General features: G+C 40.6%; 1 protein-coding gene across 1 annotated transcript; it reads left to right on the top strand.

Annotated features, from left to right (window-relative positions):
* The first annotated feature begins 489 nt into the window (after window positions 1-489).
* LOC136011628 (vitellogenin-2-like) lies at window positions 490-23,397 on the top strand. Its single transcript, XM_065673730.1, has 35 exons — window positions 490-707; window positions 818-838; window positions 946-1,097; window positions 2,780-3,031; window positions 3,557-3,718; window positions 3,806-3,954; window positions 4,464-4,614; window positions 4,736-4,893; window positions 4,985-5,150; window positions 5,360-5,485; window positions 5,808-6,026; window positions 7,185-7,402; window positions 7,562-7,659; window positions 7,950-8,074; window positions 8,185-8,286; window positions 8,936-9,055; window positions 9,142-9,331; window positions 10,908-11,001; window positions 11,079-11,264; window positions 11,805-11,949; window positions 12,071-12,293; window positions 12,384-12,559; window positions 12,968-13,714; window positions 14,202-14,252; window positions 15,130-15,219; window positions 16,284-16,496; window positions 16,590-16,732; window positions 17,134-17,272; window positions 17,812-17,947; window positions 18,366-18,552; window positions 18,868-18,959; window positions 19,594-19,691; window positions 20,402-20,561; window positions 22,048-22,209; window positions 23,057-23,397. Exons 1-35 carry the CDS (start codon window positions 638-640, stop codon window positions 23,173-23,175), a joined length of 5,640 nt encoding a protein of 1,879 aa, XP_065529802.1. The 5' UTR covers window positions 490-637; the 3' UTR covers window positions 23,176-23,397.
* Window positions 23,398-23,645: the final 248 nt, after the last annotated feature.

The raw sequence follows: 23,645 nt of genomic DNA, 5'->3' as shown, positions 1-23,645 counted from the left end.
ATATTCTTGGTCAGTGTGACCGGAGCTGAAAGGGCACACTGATCCTCAGGTCTCTTACTACGTATATATATATTTTCCATATATACAGGTGTTCTGTAGGATGTTAAATCTGCTTTGGTGCACCTTACAATATGTAAGACTAGCAGAGGTTTAGCTGTCCTTGTCTCCTGCCTACAGTGGTGACTGTAAGCCAATGCTGAGTGAAGAAAAAGGGCATTCTTAATGCATGTGACACTGAGGCTACTTTGTTAATTGGGCCGCTACCAGTGAGATAACAGTTTGGGTCAGATGCCAGGTCAGCATAACCAGGGCAAAATCAACCTGATCTGTGACTGAATACCAGCAGCCAGCTGGTGACACAATCTAGGAAATTAAGTAATGTGTTTATTATAAATTTATTGTAAACAACCTGGTAAAATTGTTTTACTGGGATAAGCAGAAACTTTTAAACAATCTAGCAAAGGGCTTATATGAGAAAATCAGTGAGACACCAAGGTATGACTTGATCTCCATTATTCCATCTGAAGAGAAAGTATGATTGCAAGAAGAGAAGTGTTTACATAAACTGATAAAAAACTTGAGAATTCAGCAGAACCTGGCCACGTGTTCCTGAGCTTTCTTCCATAAAAGTCTCACCATGACAAGCAGAGCCCCATTCACCTTCACTATGAAGGGAATCGTACTTGCACTAGCGCTCACCTTTGTAGGTAAGCCTACCTATCCCTTAATCTCTTTTTCCCCAAATTTCCTTAAGTCCAATGGCAACAATTTCATTTGGACTGACAGTTACTCATCTGTTTTCTGTCTCTTTTTGCAGGTAGCCAGAAGGTTGATATTGGTAAGTAAATTTCCTTTTATGGCCTTCTTTTAGTGACTTTGTTGTAATTTCTACTTCCTGGAACATGCTTGCAAGTATTGTGCAAAATTGTTCTTGTTTCCCCATAGACCCTGGATTCAGTAGCAGAAAGAGCCACTTGTACAGCTATGAAGGCTGGGTGTTGAATGGGCTTCAAGAAAAAGGTTTAGCCAAAGTTGGTGTGCACTTGAGCAGCAAACTAGAGATCAGTGGGCTGTCAGAGAGCACTTATCTTCTCAAGGTACTGTGTCTACTACCAAATGTACTATGCAACAGTAGACTATAAATCACAGTTATAACTGCATCTGGCTAATCTGTGGTTTAAGAAAGCTATTGGAAATACAACTAGAGCCTTAGTGCTGTAGGTAGAATCATAGAATAGTTAGGGTTGGAAAGGACCTTAAGATCATCCAGTTCCAAACCCCCCTGCCATGGGCAGGGACGCCTCACACTAAACCATGCCACCCAAGGCTCTGTCCAACCTGGCCTTGAACACCGCCAGGGATTGAGCACTCACAACCTCCCTGGGCAACCGATTCCAGTGCCTCACCACCCTCACAGTAAAGAATTTCCTCCTTATATCCAATCTAAACTTCCCCTGTTTAAATTTTAACCCATTACCCCTTGTCCTGTCACTACAGTCCCTAATGGAGAGTCCTTCCCCAGCATCGCTATAGGCCCCCTTCAGATACTGGAAGGCTGCTATGAGGTCTTCACGCAGCCTTCTCTTCTCCAGGCTGAACAGCCCCAACTCTCTCAGCCTGTCTGTCTTTGTAAGGGAGGTGCTCCAGTCCCCTGATCATCCTTGTGACTCCCTCGATGTCAGGGAATGATCTCAAGCTAAAGTCTTGGAAGTGACAAGTGATGTAGCATCCAGTCACCAGTGTTTGTTGTGGAAATTGTTTGTGCAGATGTTCCTCAAGACTTTATTAGGGAAATAGAGGTGCCAAAATCAGGGATTCTGCTAGAAAATCACAGTTTCTAACTCAAAGCACTCAAGCCTGCTCTGTGTTTAAGACTTGATTCTAGTCTCAACACACATTTCCAGTCTCTGTGTGAAGCCAGACTTGGGTATGCAGTTATTGTCATACAGGAAATTACTAAATGTAGACTTAAAAAATGATGCAAGCTAAAAATAAAAAGTGATACATGATGAAAGATGTAAAAATGAAAGGCATCAAAAAGGAGCATGTAATAACATGTAGTGTTTGGATAATGCAGTGAGAGCCTGTATGTGTGCAATCATGCCTCTGCCAGCATCAATAGAGACAGGACCTGACCCATCTGAAATAAATACGTTTCAGAAAAAAATACCTTTATTTGTCTGTTTAATTTAGTTACAAATCAGAGTTTCTTTTCTGGGCACTGAGTTCAGTGACAGAGCTCTTGCTGATTGTAGCTGAATGGTAGATCTTTCACTGGTGAGGTCAAGGTGTCAAAATTATAGGGTAGACATTGCAAGCAGTTTAGTAAAAAAAAAAAATAAATTTGGAAAATGCAACGTTCTAAAACTTTTTTTTTTTTGCACTTGGAATGCCATAGATCTTTTAAATACTAAATTTCACCTAAAGCAAAATATTTATTTTAAGGCTGAATTGAAAATTTTAGATTACTTTTTGAATCAGCCTTTCTCTGTATAGAGCTAATGCAAGCAAAATGTTTAAAAGGTCCCTATGAGATAATAGCAATATGTCAACTGCATCTGTAAGATGAAATACCACTGCTGATCCCACAGGGTTTATACTGGTTTTATAACAGTGTAAGCAAGAGACAAAAGAATAAACTGCTGAATGAATTCCTAAGCCTACATCTGGAAGGAAAGAGTATATAACTAGTGATTATGTTAATTTCTTCCAACCATTTGCATATATAGTACCAAAGTAATTTTATTCACTTATGTAACTTTTCTTTATTTCCTTCCAGATCCGCTCCCCACAATTCGAGGAATACAATGGCGTCTGGCCCAGGGAGCCATTTACTCGGTCTTCCAAAATCACCCAGATGGTTTCTTCATGTTTTAGCCGGCCCTTCAAGTTTGAATACGATAGTGGACGGGTTGGAAACATTTATGGCCCAGAAGACTGCCCCAATATGTGTATTAACATAGTGAGAGGAATACTGAACATGATACAGATAACCATTAAAAAGTCACAGAATGTGTATGAATTGCAAGAGGTTTGTTTTTCCATTCTAAAACTACTTTACTGAACGTCCTCTTTAGGTGCTCTTCCTAGAAGTTTCTGTTGGTTTGCATCTACTTTTGAATGTTCATCAAAAAAAGAATAATTTTCAGTCACGCAGAAGAAGATGTGTGCATATGTGTTGAACAAAGTATCAGAGATGGATTCTTTTTAAGACTCAACATACGGTTTTCTCAAGAAAAAGGAATGATTAGCTATGGAAGTACCTGTTATATGGCTTCCCTGAGTCAGCTACTTGATCCATTTTACCTGCTCATTGTTGATATTAATTGATTACTTTTTCATTTTTAACTCTATCCCCTGACGATTTTTGATATTTATTGTTTAGTACAATAGGATTAAATGTGTGTAATGGTTAAAGGTTTCAAAATGTAATTAAGACAGTTCAGTAGGTCCTTACCCTCATGCTGCTCCTTCAGAATCTTTGTTCAGTAAAACTTCTCACACAGTGAAATACTGGCATGATTGGGAAGTCTCATTATCTGTATTGATCTGCTAGGCTGGAATTGGAGGTGTTTGCCATACAAGGTACATCATCCAGGAAGACAGGAAGAATGGCCGAGTTTCTGTTACCAAAACTGTGGACCAAAATAACTGCCAGGAAAAAGTCACCAAGAGTGTTGGACTGGCTTACATCTATCCTTGTCCTGTTGACATGATGGTATGTGAGACATGAAAAAATCTTCTTAACTACAAGCCTGGCCATTCTGCTCCTGTTCACTCTTTGGATCTCTCTGTCCTCCTCCAGAAAGCAAGGCTCATAAAGGGGACTGCAGCTTTCTCCTACAAACTGAAGCAGTCAGACAGTGGCACCCTGATCACAGAAGTGGTGTCACAGCAGGTCTATCAGATCTCACCATTCAGTGAACCTACTGGTGTTGCTGTCATGGAAGCAAGGTAGGTAGGATATGAGCTTGCTTCAGAGTGAGGATTCTGGCAGTCCCTTTCACCCCCAGTGGAAGTGAAATGAGAATTGAGTTCCACAGCAGTTGGGTAAAGCTGCGAGTACTCATACTCGGGGTTTACACACTCCTAAAAATTCAGTGAACCATTCTTTATTTGTGCCCTGGTCAACTTGGCACTACGAGTACATGGAAGAAAAGGAGAAAAACTCTTTTGCTTGCTTATACCATAAGAATGCAACTTTACTGCTCTGTCCTAAAAAAGGGCTAATTTATAGCATCATGAGGAAGATGTTGCATGTAGAAATAAGATAATTGATTACAGAACTATTTTGTTCCAATTGAGAAGCTTTGTCCATCAGCAAACTGTAATATTTTACTGTGATAAGAAGAATTATTAAAGAGTAAAACATACTGTCACAGTATTGCTGAGCTGACAAACAGCCAAGGCAGATGGAGGAAGAGAGCTAATTCATTCCTCTGGTGACACTTGTCTCTTGACAGACAGCAGCTCACCTTGCTTGAAGTGAGAAGTGAACGGGGTAGTACCCCAGACATTTCCATGCAGAGCTATGGAGGCCTTCGTTATGACTTCTCCTCAGCACTGCCACAAATGCCACTGCAGCTGATCAAGATGAAGAACCCTGAGCAACGGGTATAGTATTTTTAGGTCTTCAAATTGCTTTCCTAATTGAAAAAAATAATAGAAGAGCATTGATCATAAATTCTAAAGGATTTAATTACATATGCCCTTTCTCCTTCATGTTTTGTAACAGATAGTAGAAACACTGCAACACATAGTCCAGAATAACCAACAAGATTTCCACGATGATGTTCCATACAGATTCTTGGAGCTTGTCCAGCTCTGCCGGATAGCAAGCACTGATACTCTTGAATCCACCTGGAAGCAATTTTCAGACAAACCCCGCTACAGGTATTTCATTGTGTCAACTTACAAGAAACGTTTCCATTTTTGGGGGAATCAAGAGCTAACACTAAGGTGTTTTTTTTTAACCTGCTTGCAGGCGATGGCTGCTGAGTGCAGTTTCTGCAACAGGCACCGCGGAAGCACTCAAATTCATTAAGACCAGAATTCGCAATGATGACCTTAACTACATTCAGACTCTTCTAAGTGTTTCTTTTGCTCTTCATCTAACGAAAGCTGATGAAAACACCATTTCAGTAGCAGCAGTGAGTAAATCTGTGCAAATCTTCACTATCTGATTATAAAAGGAATGAAAACTGATGACAGCCTTTGATTGTTCAGTACATCAGAGACTGGATACTCCTCTCATATACACTAATGTTATGCAAAGCTCTGATTTTCCTGCTCTGAAAGCTATATGAAGCACCATATTAAATAGCAATATTTTTTTTCCCCTCGCTTTTTTCCCCCATAGGATTTAATAACCAGTTCTCGAATCCAGAAAAGTCCCATGCTTCAGCAAGTTGCCTGCTTGGGATACAGTTCTGTGGTCAATAAATACTGCTCTCAGGCCTCATCTTGTCCTAAAGAAGTTCTTCAGGTAGGCAGCTTTTTGTCAAGTTGTTCTTAATAGCTCAGTAATGTTCATTACATTAGCCCAGATCATTTAAGACAGAGTATGAAAATAGCAATTGGGCTCACAAATACACATTTCATAGCTCATTCAGAACAAAGGCAATTAATTAATTAATTTGCTTCATCACTGAAAACAGTTTTCACATTGTAAGGTAAAATCCTGAGAAAAGCCATCACTGAGTGATGTTACTAAATCCAGTTGCTTTATTGTGATAGGCTTTTCAGTGGGGAAGGGGAACACTGGATAATCTGTATATTAGGAAGACTGAACTGTGCTGTGTCTATAGCCCATCCATGACCTGGCAGATGAAGCAATCAGCAGGGGCCGTGAAGACAAAATGAAATTAGCTCTGAAATGCATTGGCAACATGGGAGAACCAGCCAGCATCAAGCGCATCCAGAAATTCCTTCCCATATCTGCATCAAGTGCTTCGGACATCCCCATCCACATTCAGATTGATGCCATAATGGCTTTGAAAAAAATAGCTTGGAAAGACTCCAAAACAGTAAGTAAGATCTGCCAGGGATTTCTTTACTAAGTGAATTAGAGAATATATACTGTAAGGGTAATGAGCTTAATGGTATAATGTGCATGGATTCAGCATGGTTAAAAAAAAATAATCAAAAATATTATTTTTAAGACCAACACAGTACAGTTTTATCTTTAAGCTGATGTTTCCTGCTAAGCTATAATAATATAAGGAGGAAGTTCTTTCCTGTTAGGGTGGTGAGGCACTGGAATAGGTTGCCCAGGGAGGTTGTGAATGCTCCATCCCTGGCAGTGTTCAAGGCCAGGCTGGATGAAGCCTTGGGTGAGATGGTTTAGTGTGAGGTGTCCCTGTCCATGGCAGGAAGGTTGGAACTGGATGATCTTAAGGTCCTTTCCAACCCTAACTATTCTATGATTCTATGAATTATTAGTCAGTAGGAAGCTTCTAGTAAGATATCAACAGTGTTTCTTTAGTCATCTGTCATAGCCAACTAAGGCCTATGCTATGGTGGAAATTTAGCCACCTAAAAGTCAGACATGTAATTTAAACTGCCTTGATAGTCAGGAGGAGAGAGAGAGACACTTCCTGTTGAGCTCCTGGGCAAAATGTTGACATGGCTCTGCCTCTTCTAGACCTTTCCCACTGACCTCCTGTGGAGGTTGCTCATGTGTTGAGCATGAGCAGGACTTCTGCCTTTCAGATGGTTTAGATATAGCAGATAGCATCCACTCAGACAGTCTTTGGTGAGCTGCTGAAGCTCCTCTTTTAAAAGTTATGTAAATAAATAGTGAAGCATGCTCACCAAATCAGTGGAGCTACTCCAGAAAATGAATCTCCCTTACCATTTACAGTTTTTTCTTCCAAAGTTATTCACTGCTCTTTGAATGTAATGCAAAAATCTATGCTGATTTTTTTTGGTTGTGGTGAGTTGACCTAATACATTCATACATGGATGTTTATTTCAGATTCAGTGCCAGCCGTTCTCCATGGGGCTGTTCCTCCATGGCCTCTTCTTAATGAAATTATGTGGAACCATGCAGTAAAAAAGATCAGGAAACCTTTATGCAGGGATAATGACCCCTTTCCCATATTTCTTGTGGGTTATGTGTGGATCCAGTCCACAAAAAAAAGTCTCAATTATTGGTAATTTCAGTCACTGTTTTCTCTCTGAAGGTGCAGGGACATCTCATCCAGATCCTTGCAGACCAGTCGCTTCCTCCGGAAGTGCGAATGATGGCTTGTGCTATTATCTTTGAGACAAGGCCTGCCCTTCCTTTAATAACAACAATAGCTAATGTGGCAATGAAAGAGAGCAATTTGCAAGTGGCCAGTTTTGTGTATTCCCACATGAAGGCTTTGTCGAAGAGCAGACTGCCGTACTTGTACAACATGTAAGTAGAGACAGGAGCGAAGTGGGCAATCTGCAGATAATAAGTTCTGTTATGTTCTTGTTGGTGAGCACTGCATGTGCTGACAAACTGAATTCAGTTCATATTCTGAGGGGGATGCATCTTATTTTTGTATATTATTACTTTTCCCATTTTGTTTAGATCTTCAGCTTGCAATATTGCCCTTAAGCTGCTGGCCCCTAAACTGGACAGGCTCAGCTATCGGTATAGCAAGGTCGTGCGTATTGGTGGTTACTTTGGTGAGTAAAAGCATTTCATTGATCAGGAAATTTACATTTCAGAAACCTATTCTTGACAGACATTAAGTCCTTGGAGAAATACGTCATTCTGCATTTCAATAAGATACTGAATTAAATGTGACAGTCATATATTTGAAAACGCATGAATAGCCATTTATTAATTTGTGCCTAAAAAGATTTATGTAATGATACGTCAGAGTTGGCAGTGGAAAAAGCTGCAGAAATCTGATCTTGAGTGATAAATGGAATGGTTAGAAAAAAAAGATGTCTTTTCTTTACTTCTGCCATAGATAACTATAAAGTGGGTGCTGCCGGAGATGTCTTTATTATGAACAGCCCAGGAACAATGTTCCCATCAGCAATAATTTCCAAGCTGATGGCATATTCTGCAGGGTCAGTGGCTGATTTGGTGGAGGTAAATACTTACCTGAATTATTAATCAGGCAAATTGAAATTAAAATTGGCCACGAAGTTTCATCTGTGCAAGTATGTTTCAGACTGCTTTTTCTTGTGTTGTTTTGGTAGGCTGGTGTCCGTGTGGAAGGCCTCACAGATGTCATCACAAAACGGAATATCCCGTTTGCTGAATATCCTGCATACAAAAAGATAAAGGAGATTGGAAAAGCTGTAGGTATTTTTAGTAATGCAATGTGTGCATTATATGAAGGGGTATTTAGTGAGGTTTCTCGTATTAGTTAAGCCCTGTCTCAGAAGGTAAATACCTGCCTAGCTCAAGTATTTCTGTGAAAGCAAGATCTGCAGTGGAACTGCTCGGGACATCACTCCTGTGACGTTTGCAATAGCTTCTGCAAGTTCTCACTCTGGCCCAGCCTCCGCCCAACTTCATGTATGGCTACACAAGCTGCAGCAGGAGGAAACAGGGGAGGCAGGCAACATGTGTGTTTCATGGCTGGCAGGCTTCCCCATCCTTCCCTTCATCTCCCTCACTTAGTTTACAAGAACATACCTTTGTCTTCAGAGAAAAGGTGATTTGTTGCTGTGCTCTCAAACTGGGTTTGGTGGTACTAGTGGCCCAGGCCTTCTGTGTAAATGTTATTGCATCAGAATACTAAGCACATGAGGATATTCATGGGCACCTTGATGAGAGGGGAAAGTCTGAATTAGTAACACTGTGCTACCTACAAAACAGCAAAGAAACACCAGCAGCAATGGAAGATTGCAACTTGGTCAGTGATGGCTTTGATCACCTTGCTGAATTACCATTTGTAAAATGTTGCATTGAGGAACTTTGCTTATTTCTTTATCTGTTCCCTAGCTGCTGGGATGGAAAGAGCTGCCGACAGAAACCCCCTTGATATCAGCCTACTTGAAACTATTTGGCCAAGAGCTGGCCTACGTCAACATTGATAAGGAAGTCCTGCATCAGATTATGAAGGTACCAGGGACCCCTACTTCTCTTTGCAAGATCTGACACCATTGCACTTCTATATCTCAACCTCTTGGATCTCTGTATTGCTGCAGGCTGTCCTAGAACCAGCTGACAGGAGCACGACAATAAAGAAAGTCGCCAGCCAAATCCGCAATGGCATTGCAGGACAATGGACACAGCCGGTGTGGCTTGGAGAGCTGCGCTACGTCGTTCCTACCTGCACTGGCCTGCCGCTGGAGTACGGGTCATACACGACTGCTCTGGCACGAGCGGCAGTCAGCGGTGAGTGGGAAGTACAGGATCAGCCTCGTGAGATCTGAGCAGGGGCTGAGAGGGACAGGCCAATGTGGGCTGGAGAAAGAAGTGGAAAACCAGGAAGTTAGAAAAAGAACTAATTTTTGTAGTGGAGAGGAAGTAGTGAAGATGCTTGAAGAGAGGCTGGACACACCTGATTTCTGACTCATCTTTGGATGGATTGGAGACAGAGAAGTTGAGGTGGAAATCTAGGAAACCAGAGACAAAGATCATAGTGTTCAAGGGCAGAGATAAAAACATGGAGAGCTGAGATAAACATGGGCAGAAGGGGGTGGCTCCCAAGAGATGCACACACAGGCTAAGCAGGATTCAATGGTGATTTAAGCAGAGGAAAAAAATAGAAGACAATCAAAAGGTAACTACCAGTAATGTTACAGAAGGCATGAAGAGAAGAAGGCTTGTGAAAAGAGACAGAGTTCTGTTTTGAAACAATAAATATGCAAGTACAAATACTTATCAAGAAATTAATTCAGTGATCATACTGTGTTGTGCAGCAGACTTTTAGTTTAGGCAAACCTGACCCTTGCTTCTGCTGATACCACATGAGGAGTCTCTTTACACAGAAGTCTTGTATATGGCCACTCTTCACTGCTCTTAGTGTTTCGTTTGTTAGTTTGTTTTAATAACAGCTTTGAATACCTGCCTCTTGTTTTGTGGATATTTTTATTTATCTATTTTTGTTTAAATAACATCCTTGTAGCCAAGCTAGGAAGGTATGAATTGAATGGATGGGTGGGTTACAAAGTGAGTGAAGGCTGCCTGGGTTGCTGATCCTCCAAGAGTAGTCAACAGATGAAAGACTAATTGGTGGCTCATTGTGAGTTACTCATGACAAGCTTCTCAGCATTTGTTCATTGTCTCTTCTAACAATGTGAACTTTGTAAAAGTAGGCTCCCTCAGCAAATCTGTGTCAATGATGACACTGAATTGGTGGGAGCCGTCACTGCATTGGGGGGTCAGGCTGTCATCTGAGGGGTCCCTGAAAGGCTGGAGGGGATGGCCTGACAAATATATGATGAAATGCAGCAAAGGCAATGCAAAGTTCTTCACCTGGGATGAAGTAACCCATGCAAGTGTATAGGCTGGGCATCACCCAGACAAAGCAGCTTTGCAGAAAAGGGCTGGGGAGGCCTGGAGGACAAGCTAGTATATGAATCAGCAGTGTGCTCTTGTGGTGATGAAGGCCAACTGCACAATTGTCTGCAACAGCAAGAGCAGAGCTAGCATGAAAATTATTTTTCCCCTCTATTTAGCACATCTGAGGCTGCATCTGGATTTCAATATCCAGTTTTGTGTCTGCAGTACAAGACAAATATTCACACTTAATATGAGTAAAAATTGGAGAGCAGGGTTTGTTTAGCCTGATTGCTCACCATTCACTCTGTCTTCTGGCTCCTTGCATTTCTGGAATTTTAATGTTACAATGATTAACAAACTTTCAATTTTGGTCATCTCTTTTTTTCTTCTTATATTTTTATTTCCACTTTCAGTGTGTTGCATCATAACCTTTTGCCATGTTCAAATGTTGTCCTGTCATTTGCAGTTGATGGAAAGATAACCCCCCCTTTAACTGGAGATTTTAGACCTTCCCAGTTGCTTGAATCCACGGTGCAGATTCGGGCAGACATAAGTCCAAGGTATGGCTATGAAAAGGCAGAACCACATGTTGAAAAAGAGAACCTTTCTTCCACCTGACTGCTTCACTCTGTTTCAGCTTATACGTACATACAGTCGCAACCATGGGTGTCAACACGGAATACTTTCAACAAGCTGTTGAAATTCAAGGCAAGGTCCTGGCAAAGGTGCCAATCAAGTTTGATGCCAAGATAGATGTGAAACAGAAAAACATCAAGATTGAAACAAATCCATGCCATGAGGAAACTGAGATAGTGGCTGGAAGGTATGGTAGTCTTATTTCAGAATACTTCCTGTTGCTGAAACCTTAACAAGTTTGCTATTTGCTGATGTCCTACAGAGGTTTCTAGATAGGCAGAATGACTTCTCAGTGTGTAGCAGAACTTTTGGGATAAAGAGCAAGGAAGAGAAATAGAGGAGTTAAAAGTTAAAAGATACCTAACTTATTTAGGAATTTAATTTTTATTTTAATTTGCCTGTTATTGCGTGGGTTAAATTTTTTATTATTATTATTTTATTGACTTTCGGGGGGGGGTTAATTTTTTGTTTTTAAATGATTGCCTTTCATGTTTTGGAAATTTGTTTAAATTCATCCTGATTTTGAAAATTTCCTGTGGTACAAGAAACTGGTATTTGTCATGAACTTTTATTTGTCTTTAATATTTCTGTTTATAGTTGCATATAAAATCTCTATGTTCAAACATCGTATCTCTGTGCTGTCACATGATACTGACAGGGATGTATTTCAAGTAATCTAAGACAAGGGGTCAGAATAATTCACCATTTTTTGCACCTATCTCAACAGACATAAAGCTTTTGCTGTATCAAGAAATATAGGAGAACTAGGTGTTGAAAAGAGGAGCTCAATTCTTCCAGAAGATGCCTCATCAGATATTGTGGAAGAACCTTTCAAACCAGCGGAGAGAGCCTCCAGAGAACGTTTCACAATGGTAACCTATTCTTTTTTGCTTATATAGTAATATTTACCCTCTCCATGATGCACGTATCTGCAGTTTTACTCTTGCCTGTGGTATGCTCCCAGTGGTATTCACATACTCATCTCCAATGCAGCAAGAAGCTGACAGCATGCCAAGGAAACATACCTACAGCTCTCAAGAGGATCTTCGCCGTGGCATAGGAAGAAAAATTCATAAACAGGATATTTGCGTCAAACTGTATCGCCTTGGTTGTCAGCTCTGCTTTTCCAGAAGGTCCCGAGATGCCAGCTTCCTAAAAAACACATATTTGCACAGATTAATTGGAGAACACGAAGCTAAAATAGTCTTGCTGCCAGGTACAACACTGAGCACAAGCCTTGTCATCTTAGGTTTGTTGGTGCTGTTTGAAGCAGTATAACCTTCTAATGTGTGCAATTGGTGTGTAGTTCGAACAGATGCTGATATTGACAAAATTCAGCTGGAGATTCAGGCAGGATCCAGAGCAGCTTCCAAAATAATTAATGAAGTAAACTCGGATTCTGAGGAAGAGGATGAGTCGTCTCCATATGAGGACATTAAAGCTAAACTAAAGAAGATTCTAGGCATTGAAAAGGTGTTCAAGGTAAGAGGCTTTGAGCGTGGGAGAGGGAAATACTTTCCCATAGATGAAGCCAAGAATTTGAAGTTCCACGTGGAAAGCTGATATGTGAAAGCAAGGATGGGGTTAGTTTGAAAGGTGCCAGTGCCAGGCCTGTAAGCCAAAGCAACATCTGGAGGGACTGATGCTTGGAGGGCATCCAGCTTGGGCTGGTCCTCTGTGCTGAGCTAAAGGATCAGCTGAGCTAAAGGATCAGCTGGGCAGAGTGGATATAAGGGAGTTTTGCAGCTTCTGCAGTGAGTGAAGCCGGGAAGTTGTTCCTTGAAAGGCTGATGTGAGCAGCTTCTCTGACACCCAGAGAAGTTCTACTTTGTAAATACAGAACCAGATGTATCACATCTCTTGCACTTCTCTTTGAACTGTTTTTTGCAGGTTGCAAATAAAACACGACATCAGAAGAAGCAACCTTCTAAGAAAGGAAACACTATGCTAACAGAGCTTGAGATAGACCCTAAGGCAAAAAATCCCTCCAGTTCATCTTCTGCCTCTTCAACTGTCTCCTCTTCCTCATCGTCTGCTGCTTCTCCTGATCGTAAAAAGGCTGTGGATGAAGATGAGAATGGTGAAGTAAAGCAAGCAAGAAACAAAGATGCAAGCAGTAAGAGCAGCAGTAGCAAGAGCAGCAGTGGCAAGAGTAGCAGCAAGAGCAGTAGCAGCAGCAAGAGCAGTAGCAGTAGCAGCAAGAGCAGTAGCAGCAGCAGCAAGAGCAGTAGTAGCAAGAGCAGTAGCAGCAGCAGCAAGAGCAGGAGCAGCAGCAGGAAGAGTAGTAGCAGCAGTAGCAGCAGCAGCAAGAGCAGTAGCAGTAGCAGCAGTAGCAGCAGCAGCAAGAGCAGCAGCAGCAGCAGCAGGAAGAGTAGTAGCAGCAGTAGCAGCAGCAGCAGCGGCAAGAGCAGCAGCAGCAAGAGCAGTAGCAGCAGCAGTAGTAGTAGGAGCAGTGGCAGCAGCAGCAAGTCATCGAGTCACCATAGCCACAGGCATCACTCAAGGTATCTGAATGACAGCAGCAGCAGCAGTAGCAGCAGCAGTAGCAGCAGCAGCGAGTCATCGAGTCACCATAGCCATAGGCATCATTCAGGACATCTGGAAGGTGGCAGCAGCAGCAGATATTCCAAAATATGGGTAACTTTGCCAGTAAATTGACTGATGCTGCTAATGTTTGTGAATCATATTACTGATGGCAGCTGGCTTTGCATAAATCATGATATTATGAATTGACACAGTAAAATTTAGCAACATAAAATTTCAATATTTATTCTGCAAGCACACCTGCAATCACTTGCTCAGATGTCTAGTTCAAAACATCTCAAATATGTGAAACTTTTTCTATAGGCATGGAATCATTTTTTTGCTAATTTATTGCTTTCTGTGAGTATATATTGCATATTTCTGTCTAAATTTTGCAGTAGGAACATGTTTTATATACACTACTTCAAGTCTTGCGTTATGTGCTTGTGACTAAGCATACAGAACCACGTATGAATGATAATTAGTAAAATCCTGACTTAATTCCCAGTGCTCAGATTTCAATGTAATTACAGCATTTCTTTTCTTCTGAGACTTTCATCTTCTTGTGTTTTTTTTTTGTTGTTTTTTTTTATTTTCAAAGGAAGATGATGAGATTTATCTGTATCGCTTTAAATCAGCGCATAGACAAGAGGTGAGATTTTCTTTCCTCAGTAAATTAAGTATGGAATTTGTTGTGGGAAGACCACTTTTTGTCTCTCTTGAGGAAAATTACAGTACTGATAACATTTAGAACACCAAATCAACCGTGGTGGTTCTTCTAAGCTGCATAACGACAAAGAGCTGAGTTCTCCTTTATGTTCTCCACGTGATGCAATTTATGGCTCTGCAAACTAGATGCAAAGTTCTATCAAAGCAGTACAAGGGACTGGGGATGCGCACTTTGGAGGAGTAAAGATTCTACCATCAGAGCTTGGGTCATTCGACTGGCTTTGATCACTTTGTTTCTTGGCCTGGAATCACTGTTGATTCACACCGGGATAGTGGTGTTGACAAACACAGGTGGATACCATTTTTTAGGGTACGTTAGTATAGCGGAAGTTTCTTCCTAGGGAGTGGGCCAGCCAGGAGTAGTATGCTTGATATTAGTGTTTCTGAAAAAATAGGAAGTTCAGCTGTGTGTCCATTCAGTGTGTCTTTGAGTTGATCCGGCCCTTGCATAAGCAAAATGAATCAGTTCTAGTCTTTCATGTTGAATCCAGAGGCTAGTTCAATTTGACTCCCTCTGATCATCATTTTTTTGACACAGGGAATTCTCATCTAGACACTTTCCTTATATGTCTCTTCTGAGGGGTGAGATATATTTGAGTTAAGAAAATCGTTCAGAGTTAGATCACATGTACTAAGCAGGACAAAGCATATTGCAAGTCATTGAGCTGTTCAGGGTTGGAACACAAGTTTACCAACACCAAGTGCCAGGACAGAGAGTATTCTGCAGCACTGCCTTGTGCAATTTGTGCAAGCATGCTTTTAAGTTACCCTCTACAGCATGACGTGTTTTCTTCTTGCAGTTCCCAAAAACAAAACTCCCAGCTGAACGACCTAGCAGCACGTACGCCTCTACCAGATCCAGTCATGCCTCATCTCGAGCTGCTTCCCGGGTTAGTTGCATCGTTTCTAGGGGATTTTGTCAGCTTGGAAAAATGGCATAGTGGCCTTGTGCTTGCAGTAATTGTACAGCTAGGATAATGGGAAGAGAGACATAACAACCTCTCAAGTCTCACCTACCTCTCAAGTCTCACCTATCAGTTAAGAGTGAGACACGCATCTTAGTTCCCATATGCACTTTTCTCAGCAGTGAGGTGAGGATCCTTCTTACTTGCACCACAATCCTTCCATCATGGTACTCCTAGCCAACAGAAGCTGCAGAGACTGATCCTGTGACCTCTGCAACAAGGAGGGAAGTTGAGGTGCTGCAGTGCCAGTGCAAGGATGGTGGTGGAGGCCGAGGCTAAGAAGAGCCTCAGTGGAAGGCATGCTCCAGAAGCAACATGTAGCACTTTGGCTCCTCACCACCACTCAGCCTGATGCATGCAGGCTTCCTCACTGGGCAACGTGATGAAGTCTAACAATGGAGTGAAGGAATTACAGGTCACAGCATGCTCAAGGCCCTGCTCTCAAGGGCAGAGGTTCTTGATGGTGAAGACAACGTTCTGAAGGATTATATTTTGTGCCAGGGTGCTGCACAAACACAGTAGCTGCCCGCCCCACTGAACTCACAGCTGAAGTGGGAAGTGAAAGCCAACAGACCAGGCAGACAGACAGAAAGGAGGACAGGCAAAAAGCTGAGGGATGTTATTGGTCTGAGAATGAGTGATGAGTACAGCTGACAGCCGATATTGTTAGTCAAATTGAACCACTTTCTTTCTTTCGCAGGTGAATATATGAAGCTCAAATCATATAGTCATTACTGTAACCTAGCAATATGAATATTTCCACAGCATGAACTGTAGCTCGGGAAATGCAAAAATTTTAGCTCATCTAGAATGAGCCATGCACATTAAAGACATACATGTTATAGGCATGTATTTATATGCGGTACATACGCTGGTGCATATTTGCAATACAGTTGCTTATTTTTCATTTTTTTATCTAGATCTTGCATCTAAAATGTTAACTCTTTTATAATTCTATTCTTTGCATACTTTCTTTCCCTTCTTCTTAGCCTAAGTTTCTGGGAGATGTTAAAACACCAGTATTAGCTGTTTTTCTTCATGGCATTCGTAATGGTGAAAAGATAGGAGGCCTCCAGCTTGTGGTATATGCTGATATTGACTCCGTCAGGCCCCAAGTGCAGGTATTTGTGTCAAACCTCACAGATTCAAGCAAGTGGAAACTCTGTGCTGATGCTTCAGTCCTCAATGCTCACAAGGCAGTGGTAAGGCTCAAAATAGTTACACACAGCTGTATGCACCACAGGAAAACCATGTTCCATGCATTTAGAAATGGACTGTTTCTCTCTCCATTATAGGCTTATCTGAAATGGGGCCGGAATTGCCAGGACTACAAGATTTCAACTGAGCTGGTAACTGGGCGGTTTGCTGCCCACCCTGCTGCACAAGTGAAAGTGGAGTGGCCTAAAGTTCCTTCAAGTGTCAGATTCATAGCAGAATGGTGAGGTTTTAGTCTTTAATGATACTCGTCTGTTGTATCGGTCATCTGGGAAAAATCAGCATCCACTCATGAGGATTAAAGTGAGTGGTTAAAGTACTGGCTATTATTTTATACTTTGATCTGTCTGAATACTGCACTTGGACATAAAAGCTGAGTGGGAGATCATAGCCATGCTACTGTAATGTACACTAATCTTTATACTGGGCATAATTGCTGAAAACTGAGGAACAGATCTTTCCTTTCACTGAAGACTTGGTAAGTAAAGCAGAGTGGTCATGGGACCTCATCAGTTACCCTGAAGACTCCCTATGCTACTTACAGATGTGAGGCAATCTGGCTGGGATGTGTGCTGGGTTTTGCTTCTCTATTTCACCAGATCTTTCTGATTTGAATTTTTGAAGGTTCTACAAGTTTGTTCCTGGGGCTGCGTTTATGTTGGGCTTCTCTGAAAAAGCAGACAAGAATCCTTCTCGACAAGCCAGGGTGGTCGTGGCTCTAACTTCTCCAAGGACATGTGATGTTGTTGTCAAGCTTCCTGATGTAATTGCAAAATATTATTATCACTTTCCTATTTTTTCCTATTAGAAAAGTGAGGCTGTTGCATTTTTATTACAGTGGGTCAATTCTAAGAACGAAAAATTAAGTAAGCGTCAGGTTGGGTGCAAATGATTAAAGCAACTTTTGGTTATTTTCAACCTTTTTGTATTACATCCAAGAATATTTATAGAATGATTTTGTTCATGGAAAGGCAGAGTGTTGTGGGTACTTATAATGACACATGCTTCCATCTGTAGTAGCTCCATAACTGTTCGTCTAACCACCTCTGAAGTGGTCACCTCTGAATAATTTTTTCCCTAATAATATCTGACTGACAACCCACACTATGAGAGAAAACTGTAAGCAGAAGCAAAAGGACTCATGGTCAGATGAGTTGTGTTCACATAAAGTCTTTGTCAGCCAAAGTAGAAGAAATTGAAATAAAATTCCAAGCAGGAGAAAAAGCTGATCTCAGCTGTTTGCTGCATATGAATTGTGAATACCTGGCACAATTTTGAGTGTGTTTTCGAATTCTTTTTCAGATGATCCTCTACGAAAAAGCCATGAGGCTTCCCCTGCCACTCCCTGTGGGTCCGAGGATACCAGCTTCAGAGCTGCAGCCTCCCATATGGGACTTCTTTGCTGAAGCCCCCTCTGCAGTGCTCGAGAATTTGAAAGGTCAGAGTATAATTGGTTTCAGAAGCATGGCATCCTCTGTCTCCTGAATTACTTGAGCATCTTCTGAATTTTTCTGGGATTATTTGTCTCCAGTTAATTAGAACATGTGATATAATAATGTGAGGATGGTTCAACTGGGACAGAATATTATGCATACAGTACAGAAATCATAAACATTTCAGGGATCAAGGTACGATAAACTTTCTGGAATTATTTTCTGACAGAGGAGTATATTTTCCATGCCTTTTTTAGAATTTATGGGTGCTTAGTAGCCAAAAGCCCCTGTAATCCGTGCAAAAATATCACATAGTGGAAAAAATATAAAGCTAAAATAATATAGCACTAAAAATAAAATATTCCATTTAATGACTTTCTTTTTATGGAGAAGTAAATACTCACTGGCATTTTATTTAACCAGCTCGCTGCTCAGTTTCCCACAACAAGATAACAACCTTTAACGATGTTCGGTTTAACTACACAATGCCAGCAAACTGCTACCACATCTTGGCTCAGGATTGCAGCTCTGACCTTAAGTTCCTGGTGATGATGAGGAATGTTGAAGAAGCTGTGGACTTGAAAGCAATCAACATCAAGCTTGGCAGTCAGTAAGTAACTCCTGCCAGATGCTGGGAGCATGAGCGACTACGTTGTCCATGTTTAACATCAGAGGAGCTTAGATCTGAGCTTTACTGTTATGGTTAGCAGCCCATGGGATTTCAGCATTTCCCTTATTTACTTTCCATGCGATGCTGATAATGTTATCCTGCATCTTATGTGACAGGAATACCCCTGATGTAATTAAGTAGTTGAAATGAGGTTATACTGTGACCAGTGATACTCAGTGGGCAGGAAAATATCTTTGTCACTGTATGCATGTGAATGTCATACAAACAGGGTATGAACACTCTTCTTGTTAACAGTGAAATTGATATGCGCCCTGTGAGAGGACAAGTGAAACTGCTGGTAGATGGGATAGAAAGCCCCACAACGAATGTTTCATATGCATCTGCTGGTAAGTGAAGCAGCACCTGTTGTTTCTTTTTCACATGTTTTAGGAAAAAGAGAAAAAGGTGCAGGAGGACCTTGTTTCATTTTGTCCTATGCAGTGAGTGACTATATACAGTGCAGGTATTTCCTGTAGAGCTGCAGTATTTGAACTGGGCTACATCTAACTGACTGTGTTAGCAACTGCAAGTGCTGAGCTCTGTCCTATTTCTTATGTCCTAGGGAAGTTATAATTGTGGTAGAAATGGCTCCAGTGACAGTCATGGTGTTCTTCGTATTTCCTTACTCCTGTATAATATACTCAGGGCCTTGTACATCTGTACAACTATACAGATAATATAGGCAGATCTAATAATTTCTAGAAACAGATATGAGTATGTTACTAATCCAAAGAAAAATGAATAAACCCCTGATCATTAAAATGTTTTCCACCATTTACAAACACCTAATATTTATAGATGTTTTTTACACTTTTCTACATTGTTTTGCTGTAAGTTTTGTTTCTTGAATAGAAAAATTGAGGAATTTCAAGGAAAATAACATTTTAGAAACATGACAGTTGCTTTCTTTTTTTCTTAAAGAAGCTAAGTTGGGTCTGTTTTGGATTCAGTTTTGCTTTGTTTGATATTGTTTACTTCCAGGTGCTCCTTTGTGGATCTACAGTGAAAATCAGTGGCTTGTACTTGTTGCCCCAGCCTATGGCATTGACAAATTGTACTTTGATGGATACACATTCAAGGTATCTTTCTACCTATTCATAAGCTTGTGTGTTGAGAAATTTCCATAGATTCCCTTAAATCTGTATGTATGAGTGCAAGAGTATACAGTGGCAAAGCCAAGTTTGTGCAGGGCCCAAAAAAAGATCCAAAGGGAAGATGACACTACAGGTCTGCACAGTCCTGCTCTTTATTTCTGAGCAGAAGTGAGAATCTTTCACCAACAAAAATACCTTATTCTTGCAGTACAGGTATGTGTGTCAGCATTGCATTTGCAATAAAGATGAGTTTCAGCTCCTGCCCACTGCTCTTACAGCTGTTTAGATCTTCAAATCAGCAAAAATGAAGCCCTTCTTTAAGACGAATGAATGCTTTAAAGGCTGCACTAAAAATAATGTGAAAACAGAATGTAAGAAATCAGTAAACCATACTATATCTATCTCCTGTACTATGAAAACATCCATCAAGCAAAAGCTTCAGCCTACTAATAGTCTAGATTATTAATAACTTAACATACCAGACTGGCACAGTAGGTATTAAAGGCTGGAGCAGTTAAAGACACTGCAGCACCACAGGGCTTTGCCATCTGACAGTCAGATCTTTTGAATTCTTACCAAAGACATTTTAAATGTTTGTGTATTCGCTCATACTGGAAGAGACCTGATAGCAAAAATCTGCTCCACAGGTGTTACTTTTTTCTAACTTGAAATGGTTCTCACTATTTTTCTCACAGATTCAAGTTGCTTTATGGATGGCAGGGAAAACGTGTGGGATATGTGGAAAATATGATGCAGAATGTGAAGAAGAATATCGGATGCCCAATGGATATCTAGCTAAAGATGCAGTGAGCTTTGCACATTCTTGGATTTTGGAGGAAAAGCCATGTACAGGAGGTATGCAAGCTCTAATAAATTTAATATAATATTATTGCAGTTGTTTAGAAAATGTAGAATCTGTTTATAAAATATTAAATCTGTAAATATTTTGGAAATAATTTTTTTTATAAGAATTCATTATTAACTAATATATTAAGTATTAAAATTACTTGCCTGTTTAGAAAGAAGTAAGAAATCTCAAGTTAACTAAAATACAAAGTTAACAAAATACACCAGTCAGTTGACATCTTTGTTTCAGTTTTGAAGTATTTTAGAAGATCAGGAAAAGAAATATAAGAGGATAAACTCACATGGAATGCTTTGATTTAGGCATAGCAGCATTTTCCAGACATCAATTTCCAGCATTTGACTCATCAAAAAATCAGATGGAGATTAGTAATGATTACTATGTCTGACCACCTGATTTTATTGGACTAGTGCAACCTGTCAAGCAAAGCATTCAAGTGCATGAACAGTTCCAGGGAGTTAATTACGTTGCTGAAATAAAAAAGCTGTCTTTTAAGTGTTTCAGTAGATTAGGATCTTATGGTGTGCTGATGCTGTCAGCTGAGGTTCTGATGCAACAGCATTACATAGTGCTGCAAGGAGAACCAGCGCATTCCCTTTGTGAAGACTTGTCCTGGTTGGAAGGACTTCCTTGATCCCTGGAGATGGCTTCTATATGTTCAGCTGTGCATTAACTCTTATCCTTCTATGTCTTTGTCACTTACACTGGGCATCAGACTTGCTCTAGATGGCTATGGAGTCCACATGCAAGTACACAATAACAATCCCATGGTTGGTAGTGACCACATATTGTGTTTCCTTTTAACATATGGCAGAAATGGATGGGATTTTAGAGACTAAAGCTTATAATCAGGAATAAATTGTGGTCCATTTAGTTTCTCACACACATGTAACTGCTTGTCTTGGGAATCCAAAATGAGCTCAATATTACTGGCTGGGAGCAATGACTTTTGATCTCTCTCAGCAGCAATTCTGTGTCTGAATGACAGTGGTAATAGCGTAATTCTTCAGTGATTACTTTTATTTGGTCAGAAATCCCCCCCCACCCTTTACTTCCACTGCTGAGTATTCAACACTTTCAAATTCTTTTACAGCTATTCAGTAAGCCAGTTTACTTTGAAATATGTTTATTATAAAGTACATTAGACTTTGTTTCTACATGCTAATCTAGAAATAAACCAGTTGCATTTGAAATTAAGTTTACGTAGCTTTTTAAATCAGCTAATTCAATAGGGAGCTACAAAAAGCTAATTTCAAATGCAACTGGTTTATTTCTAGATTAGCATGTAGGAACAAAGTCCAGTGTATTTTATAATAAACATTTTCCAAAGTCAGCTATGCTGCTTCACTTCTGATCAAAATACAGTTTTCACAGAGGCAAGTTGCAAATCACCAGTGTTGGCAGATGGGTCCTTCTGGGGAGATCTGAAGACTTTGAATGTAAGTACATAAACTATCACCAATGATTGTGTTACAGTCTGCAAACTGAGGCGCTCATTTGTGAAACTTGAGAAGACCGTTCAGCTTGCGGGTGTAGAGTCCAAGTGCTATTCTACAGAGCCTGTGCTGCGCTGTATGAAAGGATGCTCTGCCACCAAGACTACTCCTGTCACTGTTGGTTTCCACTGTCTCCCAGCAGGTAAATCAACAGAAATCCTACTGAATAGGAGCTGCACAAAATACTTAATAGTTTGTGCCTTGACTCAGTTACTGCACTGTAACTGTATGAATAATCTAATACATTCACAGCTAAAGACTTACTGCAATATTGACTGAAGACCTTTTCCTGTTACGTTACTATGTAAAACTTCCTTTAGTGAGAGAGATGGGTTTTTGATGTAATTTTACTGTGGTTTTCATTATACCAAAATTTAATATCCAAACTGAACTCCCTTTCATGGTGCTTTGAGCTACCAAGGTAAGGTCAGAGTAACAGCACAGCTGTGTGTTACAGCCTGTGAGGATTCAGCCACATCTGATCATGCGCAGTACCCTGAAACAGGGATCCTCACCTTGTATATTTTTATATATCACACTTTGGGTGTGATCCTATTTCACTGAACTGATTTAGGCAATAGAAGGGCAGGCGTGGACAAGATTCCTGCACACAGGTGCAGCAATATAGGAGGATGTCCTTTTTATAGGTATGTGTTAGATTATGAGATTAGATAAGGTAGATAAAGATTATATAGATGGCAGGTTTGTCTCTGTGTCCCAGGTTTCCTTTAAGACCATAATATCCTTCCCTAAATGTATGATTAATAAAATTCTACATGGAAGTAGTAGTTTTAAAGGTAGAACTGCCTTATTAATTAAGTGGGTTTTCTGGAACCTCTCTGTGTGACTTCTTAGGCAAATATAAATATGTGAGCCAGCGAGGAGAAGCCAAGCCTGCTGTAATTAATGACTAGTGTATGGTAAATACTGTACCTTGCAAAACGACTTCTGAGGTAAACTGCTTATTTGTATTTCTTGTTGCCCATCAGATTCTGCTACCAGTCTGACAGACAAACAGGCAAAGTTCGACCAGAAGTCAGAGGATATTCAGGACACTATTGATGCACACATAGCATGTTCTTGTGAGAACGAAGACTGCAGTGCGTGAATCTGTACATTGCAACACAGGAAAAAACAGAAACACTTCAGTATTTTTATTGCGTGGTGTAAGAAAACTCATCCTAAGGAGTAATAGAGATACTAAATTAAGCGTTAAGGATATGTGGAATCTTCCCAAGTAATTTAAAGTATTAAACTTTATTATTGTAGAAACTGTTATGATTCCCTATAAATATCTGATTTGGTAATAAATCCATGCATGGAAAAATGATGAAGGCTTCCTTATTTTGCTGGTTATGGAAGCAGAGGTCTGTGTTGCTTCTCTTCATCCCCAGTTTCATAGGCTTCTTGAGTCTATGACTGTCTTCTGTGCACCAGGCACGTGTCCATGTCAGGCCCCATCACAGGTATGGGTTGGGTAGCTGTCATAGGAGGTTGCTGCTTGTGTCTCCCAGTGCTTGCCTCCCTGTGCACTCAGAGCAGCAACTGCTCACTTCTGTGTGGTGCAGCAGCCACACA

Source organism: Lathamus discolor, chromosome 3 (genome assembly GCF_037157495.1).
Source record: "Lathamus discolor isolate bLatDis1 chromosome 3, bLatDis1.hap1, whole genome shotgun sequence".
Classification (NCBI taxonomy): Eukaryota; Metazoa; Chordata; class Aves; order Psittaciformes; family Psittacidae; genus Lathamus; species Lathamus discolor.
This window is presented reverse-complemented; position numbering and strand designations above follow the sequence as displayed.